The sequence below is a fragment of the Hyla sarda genome, chromosome 9 (genome assembly GCF_029499605.1).
Source record: "Hyla sarda isolate aHylSar1 chromosome 9, aHylSar1.hap1, whole genome shotgun sequence".
NCBI classification, from domain to species: domain Eukaryota; kingdom Metazoa; phylum Chordata; class Amphibia; order Anura; family Hylidae; genus Hyla; species Hyla sarda.
The window spans coordinates 124,639,005-124,656,934 of record NC_079197.1 but is presented as its reverse complement, the minus strand read 5'-3'; the positions used below and the strand labels follow the sequence as shown (position 1 = coordinate 124,656,934).

Here is a 17,930-nt window from a genome sequence, read left to right as displayed (position 1 = left end):
GATCCATGCAACGCATTTCAAAGCCGGTCTGGCTTTTTCGTCAGGCGCGGTTCCGCGCCTGACGGAAAGGCCTGACCGGCTTTGAAACGGGTTGCGTAGATCCGTTATCCCAATAAAACTTACCTATGAAAATATCTTTTCAAATGATTGTTGGTGGAAGCACGATCTATCTCCCAATTTGTGGATCTTCTTTGCCAAAAAGAATATTTTAAGGGATGCTCCCAGCTCAAAGTATTATTCTCTATTATTCCCCAGAAGTTTTTGGCAGCCCCACAAGGAATGCATGGAGTGCTAGCTGCACTTGCTCGTTGTGCACCATTAATTCCACGGACAACCACTGTTCAACCTACAACTATTGTAGAAAGAATAAAAGATGTTGGTTTTCCATTATGGTTTTGTAAAAATCTAGGATTAGACAATATGTTTAAAGCATTCTCTAGGGTAAATAGGGGAAGTGGTGGAAATAGAGGGAGCTGGCATTTCTGATCCCAATAGGAAAATCTGTAAGTTGAGCCAGCCTGTTCTTCGTTGTAATATAGTGGTAGAGCTTGCCATCAAACCAAGAATGGCTAGTTATTGGAGCGTTTTTTTTTTACATTTATAAATACAGTAACTCAGTCAACATATATGATTGCTTCAGAGGCCGGACGTGCTTTGTCAAATTCTTACTGGACCTTAGTCAAGCACCGGTTCTTTAGTAGGTACTATCGGATCATTATAACTAAGACTGCAGCAAGTTGCGTCTCTTGAACCTTTGCTGGCACAGAGATCCCTTCATTTCTGGTGGTCAAGTGGCCTTAACCTGTTGGGGACGAAAGGCGTATGCATACGCCCTTGCGTCCTGGTACTTAAGGACGAAGGGCGTATCCATACGCCCGTGGGAATTTCGGTATCAGCAGGCACCCCGTGCAAATGCCCGGGGGGGTCATTAGACCCCCCCCCCCCATGTCGGCAATCGGCGCAAATTGCAAGTGAATTCACACTTGCGATTTGCGCAGATTCCGGGTCATTACGGGTCTATGGTGACCCGGTGACCCGGAATAGAAGCGGGATCGCGGTTGTCTAAGACAACTACGATCCCCCTGAAGCGATAGGAGTGAGGTGGCAGGGGTGCCACCCTTCCTATCCCTGCTATTGGTGGTCTAGACGCGACCACCAATAGCAGATCGGGAGCGGAGGGGTTTACTTTCGTTTTCCCCGTCCTGCCCACCCACAATAGGCGGGCCAGAATGGGGAAAACGAAGAGGACCAGGCGCCGATGTCCACTTACCCCTCCAGAGGCTGCGGGCGACGGGGATCGGCGACGGAGATCGGCGCGGGCGGCGTGCGGCAGAAGAAGACGGCTCCTTGGATCCTACAGAAGCCGGTAAGTTGCCTAGCAACATCTGGAGGGCTACAGTCTGAGACTGTAGCCCTTCAGATGTTGCAAAACTACAACTCCCAGCATGCCCAGACAGCTGTTTGCTGTTTGGGCATGCTGGAATATGTAGTTTTGCAACAGCTGGAGGGTTGCAGTTTGAGACCACTATATAGTGGTCTCTAAACTGTATCCCTCCAGATCTTGCAAAACAACAACTCCTAGCATGCTCAAACAGCTCTTTGCTGTCTGGGCATGCTGGGATTTGTAGTTTTGCAACATCTGGAGGGTCACAGTTTGGAAATCACTGTGCAGTGGTCTATAAACTGTAGCCCTCCAGATGTTGCAAAACTGCAAATCCTAGCATGCTCAAACAGCTGTCTCACCATGCTGGGAGTTGTAGTTGCGTAACCTCCAGCTGTTGCATAACTACATCTCCCAGCATGCCCTTCGACGATTAGTACATGCTGGGAGTTGTAGTTTTGCAACAGCTGGAGGCACACTGGTTGGAAAATTCTGAGTTAGGTAACAGAACCTAACTGAAGGTTTTCCAACCAGTGTGCCTCCAGCTGTTGCAAAAGTACAACTCCCGGCATGCACGGTATGTCAGAACATGCTGGGAGTTGTAGTTTTGCAACAGCTGGAGGCACACAGGTTGGAAAATACTGTAAGGTAACAGAACCTAACTGAAGGTTTTCCAACCAGTGTGCCTCCAGCTGTTGCAACAGTACAACTCCCAGCATGCACTGTCAGTGCATGCTGGGAGTTGTGGTTTTGAAACAGCTGGAGGTTTGTCCCCCCATGTGAACGTACAGGGTACATTCACACGGGCAGGTTTACAGTCAGTTTCCTGCTTCAAGTTTGGTCTGCGGCAAGTTTTTTCGCCGCAGCTCAAACTCCTAGCGGGAAACTCACCGTAACACGCCAGTGCGAATGTACCCTAAAAACACTACACTACACTAACACATAATAAAGAGTAAAACACATACATATACACCCCCTTACACTGCCCCCCCCCCCCCCCCCACTCGCCCAGTAAAAATGAACTCCCAGCATTTCTGGACAGCCACTGACTGTCCAGGCATGCTAGGAGTTAAGCAACAGCTGGAGGTACCCTTTTTGGGAATCACTGGCGTAGAATACCTCTATGTCCACCCCTATGCAATTCCTAATTTAGTCCTCAAATACGCATGGCGCTCTCTCACTTCAGAGCCCTGTCGTATTTCAAGGAAACAGTTTAGGGCCACATATGGGGTATTTCCGTAATCGGGAGAAATTGCACTACAAATATTGGGGGGCTTTTTCTCCTTTTACCCCTTTTGAAAAGGAAAAGTTGGGGGTTACACCAGCCAGTTAGTGTAAAAAAAAAAAAAATGCTTACACTAACATGCTGGTGTTGCCCCATACTTTTTATTTTCACAAGCAGTAAAAGGAAAAAAAAGCTCCCCAAAATTAGTAATGCAATTTCTCCTGAGTACGTAAATACCCCATATGTGGGCGTAAAATGCTCTGCGGACGCACAACAAGGCTCAGGAGTGAGAGCGCACCATGTACATTTGAGGCCTAAATTGGGGATTTGCACAGGGATGGCTGATTTTACAGTGGTTGTGACATAAACGCAAAAACAAAAATACCCACATGTGACCCCATTTTGGAAACTATACCCCCCACGGAACGTAACAAGGGATATAGTGAGCCTGAACACCCCACAGGTGTTTAACGAATTTTCATTACATTTGGATGGGAAAATGAAAAAAAAATGTTTTCGTTAAAATGCTGGTGTTACCCCCAAAATTTGTAACCCCATTTCCTCTGAGTAAGAACATACCCCATATGTGGATGTAAAGTGCTCGGCGGGAGTACTACAATGCTCAGAAGAGAAGGAGCACCATTGGGATTTTGAAGAGAAAATGTGTCCGGAATTGAAGGCCACATGAGTTTACAAAGCCCCCATAGTGCCAGAACAATGGACCCTCCCCCCCACATGTGACCCCATTTTGGAAACTACACCCCTCGTGTAATGTAATAAGGGGAACAGTGAGCCTTTACGCCCCACATGTGTCTGACAGATTTTTGGAACAGTGGTCCGTGAAAATGAAAAATTATATTTTTAATTTGCACAGTCCACTGTTCCAAAGATCTGTCAAACGCCAGTGGGGTGTAAATACTCACTGCACCCCTTATTTAATTCTGTGAGGGGTGTAGTTTCCAAAATGGGGTCACATGTGGGGGGGTCCACTGTTCTGGCACCACAGGGGGCTTTGTAAACGCACATGGCCCCTGACTACCATTCCAAATGAATTCTCTTTCCAAAAGCTCAATGGCGCTCCCCCTCTTCTGAGCATTGTATTTCGCCCGCAGAGCATTTTACATCCTAACATGGGGTATTTCCATACTTAGAAGAGATAGGGTTACAAATTTTAGGGGGCATTCTCTCCCATAACCCTTTGTAAAAATTGTAAATTTGGGGAAGAAACTGCACTTTAGTGGAAACATTTTTTTTTCATTTACACATCCGATTTTAACGAAAAGTCGTCAAACACCTGCGTGGTCTTAAGGCTCACTGGACCCCTTGTTACGTGCCTTGAGGGGTGTAGTTTCCAAAATGGTATGCCATGTGGTGGTTTCTGCTGTTCTGGCACCATAGAGGCTTCCTAAATGTGACATGCCCCCCAAAAACCATTTCAGCAAAATTCACTCCAAAATCCCATTGTTGCTCCTTCCCTTCTGAGCCCTCTACTGCGCCCGCCGAACACTTGACATACACATATGAGGTATTTCCTTACTCAAGAGAAATTGGGTTACAAATTTTTGGAGGCTTTTTCTCCTATCACCACTTGTAAAAATTCAAAAACTGGGTCTACAAGAACATGCGAGTGTAAAAAATGAAGATTTTGAATTTTCTCCTTCACTTTGCTGCTATTCCTGTGAAACACCTAAAGGGTTAACAAACTTACTGAATGTCATTTTGGATACTTTGAGGGGTACAGTTTTTATAATTGGGTCATTTGTGGGGTATTCCTAATAGGAAGGCCCTTCAAATCCACTTCAAACCTGAACTGGTCCCTGAAAAATTCAGATTTTGAAAATTTGTGAAAAATTGGAAAATTGCTGCTGAACTTTGAAGCCCTCTGATGTCTTCCAAAAGTAAAAACATGTGAACTTTATGATGCAAATATAAAGTAGACATATTGTATTTGTGAATCAATATATAATTTATTTGGAATGTCTATTTTCCTTACAAGCAGAGAGCTTCAAAGTTAGAAAAATGCAAAATCTTCAAATTTTTCATCAAATTTTGGAATTTTTCACCAAGAAATTTACCACTACCATAAAGTAGAATATGTCAAGAAAAAACAATCTCGGAATCAAATTTATAAGTAAAAGCATCCCAGAGTTATCAATGCTTAAAGTGACAGTGGTCAAATTTGCAAAAAATGCTCCCGTCCTTAGGGTTATAATAGGCTCCGTCCCCAAGGGGTTAAAATTGCTCTCGGTGTCTTGCCAACTCTGTTGTTTTCCTCTAGCTGTGTACCTGAAATGTTTCGTGCTTTTGCTTATCTTGTTACATTTTGCATGCCCAAGCATTTTCTATTCTTTCAATAACTTTATCTAATATATCTAATACAGGAGAAGAATATTGTTGACTGGAAGTATAGTTTTACGTATACATGCAAATTAGCATTTCTATCATAACATACAACAGCATTTTATGCAAAGGTTACACTGTGTCATGATAACTAAACATCCTGTTTGCAGAAAGTTTTAACCAAGATACAATGTGGAAAATCTGAGCATATTCTAATAATAAAACCTAAATTGGCTTTGGTGTCACATCATTTTTAATACAAATACCTTAAGCAATTTTGCTGCTATATTTTTAATTAGGTTAAAATTGTAAGTATTAATATGACTAAAACTTATAATTTTGTTCTGTTTCCCAAACCACTAGTCGCCATAGTTTCCTGTTTATCATCTGTACGCCATGACGTGATGTCCATGAAATGTCATGTGATTGCGGCAGTCACCGCCATATAACGTGATGTCAGTTGGGCCTTCTCATGGATATCGTCACTTACAGATCATAAACAGGAAGGATCGATGACCCATAAGGAATGGGGTGAGAAAATGTCACAGTTATTAACATCAGTAATTTAGAATTTAGTTGGTTTTCCAGTTTTACATTTAACCTCTTTGAGACTCAAAGGTGGAAACTTACGAGGGTGAATTAACACATTGCAGATTTGTTGCGGAAATTATAGCAATTATTCCATTCCTTGGAGCTTGTAGAAGTCAATATTTATCAAACTGTGTGAGAGAAAAAAATAGTTATTTTTCCACAGCAACCAATCACAGTTCAGCTTTCACTTTACCAGAGCTCATTAGCTGAGCTGTGATTGGTTGCTGTGGAAAAAGCACTCTATTTTTTCTCTCACACAGTTTGATAAATCTGGGCCAATGAGTTTACAGGTAAAATAACCCAGGTAAAATAATGCAGATGACTGCAAATTCTGCTCATGTGTGGAAGATGTATAACACATAATCCATTTGTGTGTGCATTTCTCTAACTCAATATATTATACAGTCACATAGTTCTGGTATTATATTGTATGGCACCTCTCGGTTAAATGGGCACTGCCAACATAAACTACTTTTTATTTTTTAATAAATTATTTAAAAAATTATGCAACTTTACAATTTGTTTCTATTAAATATTTTTAAAGTTCTGCCCACTAGGGTTCTCCCTAGTCACTGTGCCCACCAACTGTGACAACACTCCTGCACAGTCGGAACACAGGAAGTGGGGGCGGGCTTAAAACTGTACTTCATGCTCCTGGCCTGTCAGTCACTGTGCAGAGCGAGGCTGAGTGTGTGAGCTGTGAGTTTGCTTTTACTGATAGGGCAGGGAGAGCAGACTGAGAGGCAAAGCCGCTCTTAGTAGTCTGCCATCTCCTACACAGACAACTCTGCAGCCTTTCTTCATGACTGGCGAAAACATGATGGAGATGAGGGGAGGATAGTTGGAGTGATGTACTGTAGATGTATGTGTGTGCAGCAGTGCTTAGTGTATGTATGGCTGCGCTGTGTGCGCAGAAGAGCTGAGTGTGTGTAGTTGAGCTGTGTGTGCAGCAGTGCTGAGTGTTTATAGCTAAGCTGTGTGTGCAGTAGAGATGAGTGTATGTGTACCTAAGCTGTGTGTGTAGTAGAGCTGAGTGTGTGTATGGCTGGGTTGTATGTTATAGTAGAGCCCAGTGTCTATGGCTGAGTTGTGTATGCCGTAGAGCTGAGTGTGTGTATGGTTGAGCTGTGTGTGTGTGTGTATGGCTGACCTGTGGGTGTATTTGAGCTTTTATACTTCCCTCTTCTCTGTGTAGCTACTGTTGAGTTAAGAGAGGAGAGCTGTAGAAAAAAAAAGTCTGCAAATGACTGGTTGGTGCTGTCAGTCTGGCAACTAAGGGACAGGAATTTTACAGCAGTGAGGATATTCATCATCACTGCTGCCTAGGAATGCTTACAGAATTCAGGAGAACAGCAGGTGCCTATACAGCAGTGTTTCCAAACCAGGGTGCCTCTAGCCTTTGGCTGTCTAGGCATGCTGGAAGTTGTAGTTTTGCAACAGCTGAAGGCCCTTGGTTGGAAAAAACTGCCATACAGAAGAACGGGGATGCATACAGCCACAGAAAAAAAAAGACTGGACATGATCGGAGACCATCACCAAGTATCACCATCACCATTATTTTTTTTTTTTTTTTTTTGGCTCAGTACAGGCAGGTACTCTTCACTTAAAATATATTGTGATATAATTATCTAAAAGACGGAACTATATCTTTAACTGCAATATTCGAGGACCTTTTAATGGCTCTTTAATTGGTTTCTAAGAAATTGTCCTTAATGATCAGCTACTAATGATACTCTGCCGCTTATCCTATTATACTTCAAGAATTTACATCCCTTCCTTCTTAGTTTTTCCTCATTGCTTTGTCCTTGGGTTTCAAACAATAATCGGAATGGTTTAAAAAAAATGCGCCTTAGTAGATATTCAGTATCAATCTATTAGTTAGATATTTTTTTTTACTTTGCCGATCTCATCAATATATTATTCATTGCAGGAGAAGTCGTTGCTATACATCTTGTGGGAGACAGACCCAACAGTACCAAAGATGGTAAGTGACAATGTGAAAAATCTACGTAGATAATCATATAACTAGAAAGTGCCATTACTACTCTATTGATCTCAAGGCACCATATTATTCTCTACACTTGACTTGGTATTTGCCGTTAGGCAGCTCTGGGGAATGGTAGCCTGCTGGAATAAAAAAAAAAAATCCCATAAGAATACACTGGACAATGTATGCTCATATGTATAATATTTATTTACAGAGGAGGATAACCAGGGAGAGACAAGCGCATGATGCTAGATGTGCAAGTGAATGGTTATGGCAGTGAATGAAATTTAAATATGCTACAAGTTAGGACTATAAAATGTAAAGGTAGCTCAGTACTTTAACAATGTAGTCCAATCTGCAGGCATCATGTTATAGAGCATGAGAAGGTGAGCAGATTTCTATATAGTTTTATAGGCAAAGATTCGGTGGAATTGGTCTAAATCTATACTCATTCTAGGTTTATAAGTCGAGTGAGTGAGTATCACATATGGGCAGTTAAAAGTGCAGCCTTAATCTGACAGACAACCTCTGTTCCTGCCTTTTGGGGAGCCCACCTCCTTAATAAGGTGGCCCCAACCACGGTGCAGGTCCATATGACACAAAGGTACAGGATGTAGCGAAGTCAAAGTAATGAAGAACACTATATGGACATCAGGGAAAAGGTCAGTTCGGAAAGGGTTAACAATCAACAGAGCAGCAAAAGAAACACAAACAGGAAATGCACAAAAATACATTTAAACAGGATCAGACAAGCCAAGTTGGCAACTGAGAGAGCAGAGCAGTACTAAATCTGAATGCAATAGAACAGCCAAAGGCAAGCAAGGGCCACACAAGACAGACTTCAAGCTGATGAGAAAGGCTCTAGGCGGGGCTGCAGCATGTCCAGTTTATGCTGTTAATGCTTTGATATTCCTGGAATGTAAATAAAGCAAATACATTAACTACAACAGCGAGGGTTGAGAATTTCTTCATTGCAAGGTACAGAACAGCAGGCAAAAGAATAGTCAAAGGTTAGCAGAAGTCAGATACCCAATACTAGCAGGAAAGAACAAATGCTGGTGATAGAGATGTGAGCTGCAATCACAAGCAAAGGCTAGAGGCTAAGCAGGGATTTAAATATACCACCTCTGAGGGTGTAATGGCCGACGCCACAGCTTCGGAGTGCAGCAGGCAATGCCTGGCCTGGTTCGATTGTTACAGTGGGCTTATCAGTGATCGACAGCTATTTCTAGATGCCTACTTATACAGGAAAACCTGTCTATTACTGATTGGCAACAAGAACAAAAGGAAAGAGCTCCGTAGTGTGATAACGTAATAGCAAAATATAATAAAGACCAGAATAACTGGTGCTCACAAACGGTGGTTGTACTACGCCAAGTACAACAATGGTGACAGCGTGTAGATAATATGCAGACGGGAACCTGCAGCCGCTCCTAAGACAATGTACAACAATCAAACGAACACCTTTAGGGGGATTCTCAGGATCAAGCCAGGCGCATGGATCTCATTCAAAGATAAGAAGGTTTATTACCCATGATGCAACGCGTTTCGTGGAAAACCGCTTCAACCTGATGAAGCTGTTTTCCGCAAAATGTGTTGCATTGTGGGTAATAAACCTTCTTACCTTTGAATGAGATCCATGCGCCTTGCTTGATCCTGAGAATCCCCCTGGAGGTGTTTGTTTGATTGTATTACTGATTAGATGGCTAGCTCTACTGAAACTTTTCCCTCAAAACTATATATGAATCTTCTCGCAAATCCTGCTCTGTAATAATACCTGCAGATTGGACTGCGTTTTCAATGTGATATGCTTCCTTTAAAGGAGTAGTATCATAGAATAAAACTTTTAGATCACAGGGGGTCCGAGCACTGGGGCCCCTGCAATCTCCTGTATGGATCCCCAGCTCTCCCATGGAGCAGCGCATCACAACCCCCAACTGAAGCGGGGGCCACCATGCCCGCTCTATATATCTCTATGGGAGATCCATTCGGCGCTGCTATCTTTGGCTCTCCCATAGAGTTATATTGAGGGGGTGTAGCGGCCCCAGCTTCAGGCGGGGGTAATGATGCACCACTCCAGAGGAGAGCAAGGGCTCCATACAGAAGATCCTGCAGATAGGGGATGTTTTACTCCATTTGATATCTCCTTCAAGGATTACACTCCAAAAATAAGGTGTGATGCTCATACATTCCCCATTTCTGTATGTGAAGGTCTATGGACCCATTAATACACTGATCGAAAATAATAAAGGGAACACTTAAACAACACAATGCAACTCCAAGTCCATCACACTGCTGTGAAATCACACTGTCCACTCAGGAAGCAACACTGACTGACAATCAATTTCACATGCTGTTGTGCAAATGGAACAGACAACAGGTGGAAATTATAGGCAATTAGCAAGACTCCCCCAATAAAGGAGTGGTTCTGCAGGGGGTGACCACAGACCACTACTCAGTTCCTATGCTTCCGGGTTGATGTTTTGGTCACTATTGAATGCTGGCGGTGCTTTCACTCTAGTGGTAGCATGAGGTGGAGTCTACAACCCACACAAGTTGCTCAGGTAGTGCAGCTCATCCATGATGGCACATCAATGCGAGCTGTGGCAAGAAGGTTTGCTGTGTCTGTCAGCGTAGTGTCCAGAGCATGGAGCCGCTACCAGGAGACAGGCCAGTACATCAGGAGATGTGGAGGAGGCCATAGGAAGGCAACAACCCAGCAGCAGGACCACTACCTTCGCCTTTGTGCAAGGAGGAGCAGGAGGAGCACTGCCAGAGCCCTGCAAAATGACCTCCAGACGGCCACAAATGTGCATGTGTCCACTCAAATGGTCAGAAAAATACTCCATGAGAGTGATATGAGGGCCAGACGTCCACAGGTGGGGGTTGTGCTTACAGCCCAACACCGTGCTGGATATTTCACATTTGCCAGAGCACACCAGGACTGGCAAATTCGCCACTGGCGACCTGTGCTCTTCACAGATGAAAGCAGGTTCACACTGAACACATTTGACAGACATGACAGAGTCTGGAGATGCCGTGGAGAACGTTCTGCTGCCTGCAACATCCTCCAGCATGACCGGTTTGGCGGTAGGTCAGTAATGGTGTGGGGTGGAATTTCTTTGGGGGCCGCACAACCCTCCATGTGCTTGCCAGAGGTAGCCTGACTGCCATTAGGTACCGAGATGAGATCCTCAGACGTCTTGTGAGACCATATGCTGGTGCGGTTGGCCCTGAGTTCCTTCTAATGCAAGACAATGCTAGACCTCATGTGGCAGGAGTGTGTCAGCAGTTCCTGCAAGAGGAAAGCATTGATGCTTTAGTCCAGGTCTGGGATGACATTCCCCAGGAGACCATCCGCTGCCTCATCAGGAGCATGCCCAGGCATTGTTGGGAGGTCATACGGGCACGTGGAGGCCACACATACTACTGAGCCTCATTTTGACAAAGTTGGATCAGCCTGTAGTGTGGTTTTCCACTTTGATTTTGAGTGTGACTCCATATCCAGACCTCCATGGGTTGATAAATTTAATTTCTATTGATAATTTTTGTGTGATTGTGTTGTCAGCAAATTTTACTATGTAAAGACGAAAGTATTTCATATGATTAGTTCATTCATTCAGATCTAGGATGTATTATCTTGGTGTTCTCTTTTTTTTTTAGAGCAGTGTATTTGAGAGTAATTGTAAGGTTAGAATTTTCAACATGCCTTTTGGACACTTCGCTGCAGCATGAATCAGCACTTGTTATTGGTTTGATGATGTGGATATCTATAAAAAAAAGAAACTATGTCTCTCATTGCACTGATACTTATAGAACTGAGTCAGGTGATTTTGATGTGACAAATAGTCTTCAATATGAGTTAAATAGGTTACCTATCACAAATGTAGAGTGACAACATAGGAAGTCAGTGGACACATGATTACTGTAATTTTCACTTGCCAATTCATGAGCAGAAACACAACTGCTCAAGATATACTGGTCTAGCAGACGACATAAGCTGCCAATCAAAACAAACAAATAATAATGAAACTCTTGATTAAGTAACTAATAAAGAGTAGGGGAGTGAATACATTTAAAACATAACTTTTACTGAATCCCTTTAAAATTATATCAATGCTGCATCCCATTGGGGATAGCAAGGTGCACTTGCCAGACAATAATAATCACTGTCAACTCCAGGCTCAAGTGGATCCGTGGATCATGTGTATCCAAAATGAGCCTCAAGTGGAAAAAATGTAGTTAAATTCGTATTAAATTATGTCACAAATAGTAAATGGTGACCTGACTCAAAGGTTTCTCAAGAAATTATACATACGATCCACAGAAATTATACACACGATCCACTGTTCCACTTGAGCCTCGAGTCAACAGTAATTATTATTGTCTGGTAATTATTATTGTCTGGCAAGTGCACCTTGCTATCCCCAATGGGATGCAGCATTGATATCATTTTAAAGTGATTCCGTAAAATTTCTGTTTTAAATTTATTAACTCCCCTACTCTTTATTGGTTATTTACCAAGAGTTTCATTATTATCAATTCATGAGGAGTATGTACGAAATATAATTCTTGAAATTGTTCATTCACAGCCTTCCCCTCATAGATATGCATTGTTTGTCAACAGCACATTCCCAGTTTAAGTAGAAAGTTGTGCGTCTGTCAAACAACGATTTTAATGTCAATATAAAAGATGCACAACAAACACTAGTTTGTTGGCTGATCTCTGGGATGTGAATGAAGGTTTTGAATATTCACCCACTGGCCCATTTGTGGGGAGCTATTGAGATGTTTTAAGATGCCTTATGCTATAATGAATAGAAACTAAATGTTTGATTCTATAATGAACACTGACCCTATGTAGTGAAAATATATAGTTGGTGTTTAATTGTGTATGTATTAGTCATGATTCATTAGATGTTGTCTTGTTTGTCTTCATCGTAATCTACCAGAATGATTGTTGTGAGTCAGAAGTATGTAGTAGAGGAGATTTATAGTACACATTGCTCAGCCCACACAATGACATGTAAACACTTTCGATTCATGACTACAGTAGGTGGTCTTCAGATACGATCCGAAATTTGGTTTTCATTGTTTGTTGCTAAGGAAGATAATGGTAGGAGGTGAAGCCCACATAGCTTACAGGTTGTCTGTCCATAACACTGGAGACCGCAGAGTATAGTAATTCTGAAAGTATGAAAGGCTGTAAATGGGATTTGCTACCCAGTCACACAGCATGTTTGTTTTATCTGCTTCTATATACCATACATTGTGTAGTTATAGGTACTTTTTTTTTGGCTCATTCTATAGCACAATATTTCAAAGAGGAAGCAAGTTTGTTATATGGTGTCTCATGTTGGAGATGTTATTTAAATGCAAGAAGGCTATGATCTTAGACGTAATAATGAATGCAGGTTGCAGACACAACTTAAACAGTAGAATTTACTCACAGCTGGCAATTTATATTACTTATGACAGTCGTCTTATAGTTGGTGCTAGAATTTGGTCTCTTAAAGATTCAGATTGGTATCCTGTATCTAAGTTAGCTCACCAAGGTAGAGCGGCTTATTGGGGATCCTGGCACCCAGAACCTAGAGAACATGCTCTGCCAACAACCCCGTCCCATCACCATGGCCACTCATGTCCCTAAAGATCATTGTTTGGGCCGATATCAGCAACTTCTCAGTAGACTTTGGATAGTGAATGAGAACACAGAGGAAAACAATGGAAATCATTTAAAACTAGGTCACAGCTTAGATATGTTACCAAAGTGACTCACAAAAATACAAAATGCAAATATGTAATTTGCGGTTGATTGTTTCTGCATGATATCTTATTTCATCCTATCAATATATAGGGGTCATATCAAGTTTACTAACCATGCATTATGTTTCCTGACTGTCAGCTCTTCTGAGTATCCAGGACATAAATGTAGAGTACATGAATGTCTTATACAAACTGGAGTCCATGCTTTATTTCACCATATTACAAAAAATAGCCCAAAGGCTCTGCCAGTGTTGAGGACTAGTAGCCCTCCCTCACGAAAGCTTAAAAGGACCACCTATGTCTTTGTCCAGCCTAAGCATCCCTTAGGTCTCAGAATTTGTTGACCCCCTAGATCATTGAGAAGGAGGCAAAAAGTTGACTTGTGTCCAAGGGCACCCAGAAGAATCTTGGAGGGCGGTCCTACACAGTGATTGACGACTGTTGGTGCACAATTGTGCATATAGAGAGCTGTCAATTACTGAGTAGGTCCATAGAGGAGAGGTTTACATGAATAAATGGCATTTATCCTGGAAATTACACCATGTGAACTAGGTCTTCTCCTTCTAATTCCATCATTCTGCTTTGTTTACAGCAGTCCTGACACTTATGAAGTCCTAGCATACTGTATTTCACACAGCCGACACGTAAACTCTATTCTGATAAAGTGCAACAACTAGAGAGCAGTGCTTTATATAGATGGTGTCTTTGATTTGACTGATCATATCTTCATTGCTCCTTGAAGAATCAGACATGGAAGCTACCTATAGGTGGCACTAGAGAGACTTTTACCCCGGGAGCATTGCCCTATCCACTAGATCTCAATATGGAGAAACAGTATCTTTTAAAAGATAATAATAAAGCAGAAAGCTCAGGATGAGCAATGCAATAGGTCCCCTCAAGCTTGGATAATAAATGAGGTTATGCAGAGAAGACACTGAAATTGTTTGAAGAATGCAACCAGTCCCTTAATATGTATTGATTTCTCTCTTCACAGCTCTTCGCTGGCAAGAAAAAGGGTATCTAACCACAAAATCTCAGATATCACATACAAATGGAAAATTACGAGTGGAAAGTCCTGGCGTATATTATGTGTACTCCCAAGTCACTTTTAGTGCATCTACACAGTTCCCAAAGGCTCCATTTGTGCAATACCTCTATATGCAGAGACCGCATGAAACGGAAAGGCTTTTGTTGAAAGGAGCGAATACCCTTGTATCACAACCCTCTGGCCTGCACTCATCCCAGTTAGGAGCCGTGTTTACATTCAAGAAGAACGATTTTATATTTGTTAACGTGACAGATCCATCATGCATCGATTACAGTCCTGAATATACGTACTTTGGTATGTTCAAGCTCGCAGAAACATCATGATCTGTAACCTACATTCTAATATAGAAGTTCGACGCATCGGTCATTTGTTGTGTGTGTGTTTTAGTTAAAAACAGATTTCTTGGTATTGCTAGATACAAAAATTTCATATGGCAACTACATTGAGTATGACAACTTTTTCTAAGCAGTTCTACTGGCCATAAAATGTTTTACTCTATTAGTTATAGACCTCATGCGCATGGTTACACCTATACATCAGCAAAGTGCCTACAGTTCTGTGATCTGCATCGCCATGCTGCTGTATGGTGGCTCCATGAGGCACCATATGGTTCCATACAAGAATACCTCAGTAATAGGCATGTGATGGAGAATTCAATCAATATTTTTGTAAGAAAACAAATTTGGAAGCATATGGAGGTAGGATTCAGGGTTTTTTATGAGCACCATACTACTGGTCCACACAACATGGATCTGTAACACACCACCATGAGTACTTATCTAGGCACTGTCACTTAAAAAAAAAAAAAAAAAATTTGAAATGTCATAGAGACTAATTACTAGATGTCTTTACATTATGTCAAAGGGCTTTTTTTATGTGGCAGGAACACTTTAACTATGCAAAAGACTCAACCCAGCATGCATGTGTGCTCAGTTTAGAGAGAGAAGAAAGTTGCTGCCAGTTGCAATGGTTTATCTCCCTGAGAATAAAAGCATCAAGCATCAGTTGAGATCACACTGCTTGAGCCTTATCTTATCTTCTTGACATCTGCCATCAGGAAAGAGTTGGAAGGCTTCTATTTACCTTAAATAGTGGCTGACCCACCAAAATGTGTGAATACAGTTGATATGTATCTGGGTGTAGGTAGCTTTCCCTAGTTTATCTATGCCAATCTCTGCCATAAGCTAAGAATGTATTGGGATGTAATCATAAACTTCTTCCTTGGTCTCACCAGTCAAGGCACTTTTAAACAGGCCAATCCGTACACCATAACAAGTGTCAATCTCCGAGGTGGGCAAAGGCTTCAAAAGGCTTGATCAACCATTTGCCCAGGGCGTTGTGCAGCCGATAGCAATGATTTGATTGGCAACACATAAGATTCAATCACCCGAAAAATGAGCATTTCTACAAACATTTCCCAATAATCAGTCCAAGTAAATCCATGACTGTGAGATAATTCTATGTATAAATATAGATCTACATAAATAAGAGCATAGCTATAGAGGTACAGAGGTAGGCCACAGAGGAAAATACCATGCAAATGTTATAGCTGGAGCATTGTAGGTGCCAAAGTTGATAGCGATTTTTCATCGGGGCCCAAGTTACACCTCTGGTTTTTAGGATCCCTAGAAATTAATTTCTAAAGGTGTGGAAAAAATTAGAAGATGTTCTCTTAACATTTTTCTTGCATATAATGTTGTAGTTCTGAATGAAGGGTTGAAATGTGTAGTAAAGAATGTTGAGTTCAGTTAAAAACAAAAACAAAATGAAATTATAAGACACATTCCAATGCCAATGGTGTAAAGTGTACATGCTACCACTATGTGATTGATGTTTTGATCTATACTTTGATAAAGAAATATTGTAAAAAGACATAACATACAGTAAAGAATTCCTTTGTTAGTCTGTATACTTCAAAAGCATCTTTCTCATGACATCTGCCCGCCTCAGGCATCCCTGCATTTTTTAAATTCTGAGTCTTCATACTTTCTATGAACCCGATCAGCCCTGAAGGGTATGCCCACCTATTTGACTCCTTCAGTGTATTTACAGTAAAAGAAACTTTACAAATAGTCTTGACTAAAACTATCCTGAAACTATCCTGCTGATTTGTGCAGATAGCTCCTGTGTTACCATGTCCCTTCTATCTAGCAAATGACTGATTGCAACATAAGACTAAACACGACTGCAAGATTGGACTTAACCCCTGCATTCTTCAAAATGGAGCCAGTCTCTTTCCTCTCAGTGCTCAGTTTCCCACCTTCTAAGACATACTAATCTTGGCAGTGACGGGCCACTCAGTAAATCAGCAGCCACAGGAGTGTCTCACCTCAACCGGTGATTGGTTCACCGGGCCATCACCGCTAAGACTAGTACGTCTCAGAAGGTGGGGGTGAAGCGACAGGCCCTGAAGAAGAGACAGGCTCTGTTCTGGAGATCATGGTTGGTCCCAGTAGTCAGACTCCCCAGACCTTACCCCCAACCGCACAATCAGACACTTATCCCCTATCCTGTTTATAACCCCTTTAAGCATACTGGCCAAGGATATGCCAAAAGAATACCCTTTAAGTGTACGGTGGGATTTATAGGGGCTTATTGACAAATGCAGTATGTGCATCAGAAGCTTTGCCAAACATGAAGTAGAGCATGATGTGAACGGAGTCTTATTCTTATTATTTACACAGGAGATAAACCATATTCTTTTCTCCTGCAGGAGAAATGTGGTCATTCAAATGATATGAGCATTGTTAATGGCTCTCTCTCCTTAATAGAGCATAAGGACAGGGTTTGTCCTCATTGGACCATCCCTTATGCTCTTATATACAGCACTACATTAGAATGTCGTCCCAGAGAAGTCAGATTATCTTATATCCCAGGCTTTGTCAACTGTATTGACACCCACCATTACTTAATAAAAAAGTGAAGAAAGTGTTTTACGTTGGGTGTCCAAAAAATAAATCTGTGCTATGACTAAATGATATGCAATCTCTATGAGATACAAATGCAGGGTGGTTAGAAGGTATATGACAAGTTGTATAGACAAGAATTTCTTTGCTTATTATGTACATTATAACTATTTATAACTTCATTCAATTGTTATATTCTTATCAATGCAAAAGAAATAAATTGTACAGTTTTTAAGTTATTGCCACTTATGTACATACAAATAAAAAAGTCATATATAGTTTATCAGGTTTGCAGTCTTGTGTTGTTTGTCTCACAGGGGTTATGGACTATGGACCTATTTCACTTTTTTTTTTACATGTTCAAACCCTCAGATTTGCAATCTCCAACCTGCTACTAGTTTCAGACTTTTCTCATGTGATGTGGATACTGTGAATCCCGGACCCTTCTAGTTCTCATTTATTAGCTAGCACAATCTTTTTGTTGTTGTTATTATTCAACATTTTCATCAAACAATAAATCACAACACAGTAAACAGGAGGAGAACAATTCCCAGGCAGTGAAACAAATAAAGAGAGAGAGAAACCAGATATCAGGTTTTCCGTAGACATGGCAGAAGAGAAAATAAGGTGTACAAATTAATAAAATACAACAAAATGTCTGATACTGTACATAATATTCATAGTAT

General features: G+C 41.5%; 1 protein-coding gene across 1 annotated transcript in view; it reads left to right on the top strand.

The window, feature by feature from the left end:
- CD40LG (CD40 ligand) overlaps positions 1-17,493 on the top strand; it is a 199,045-nt gene extending 181,552 nt beyond the window's left edge. Inside the window, exons 7-8 of the mRNA XM_056540320.1 lie at positions 7,468-7,521; positions 14,285-17,493. Of these exons, the coding sequence (XP_056396295.1) occupies positions 7,468-7,521; positions 14,285-14,661 (431 nt within the window). The 3' untranslated portion in view covers positions 14,662-17,493. The remainder of the gene's footprint in view (positions 1-7,467; positions 7,522-14,284) is intronic.
- The last annotated feature ends 437 nt before the right edge of the window (positions 17,494-17,930 follow it).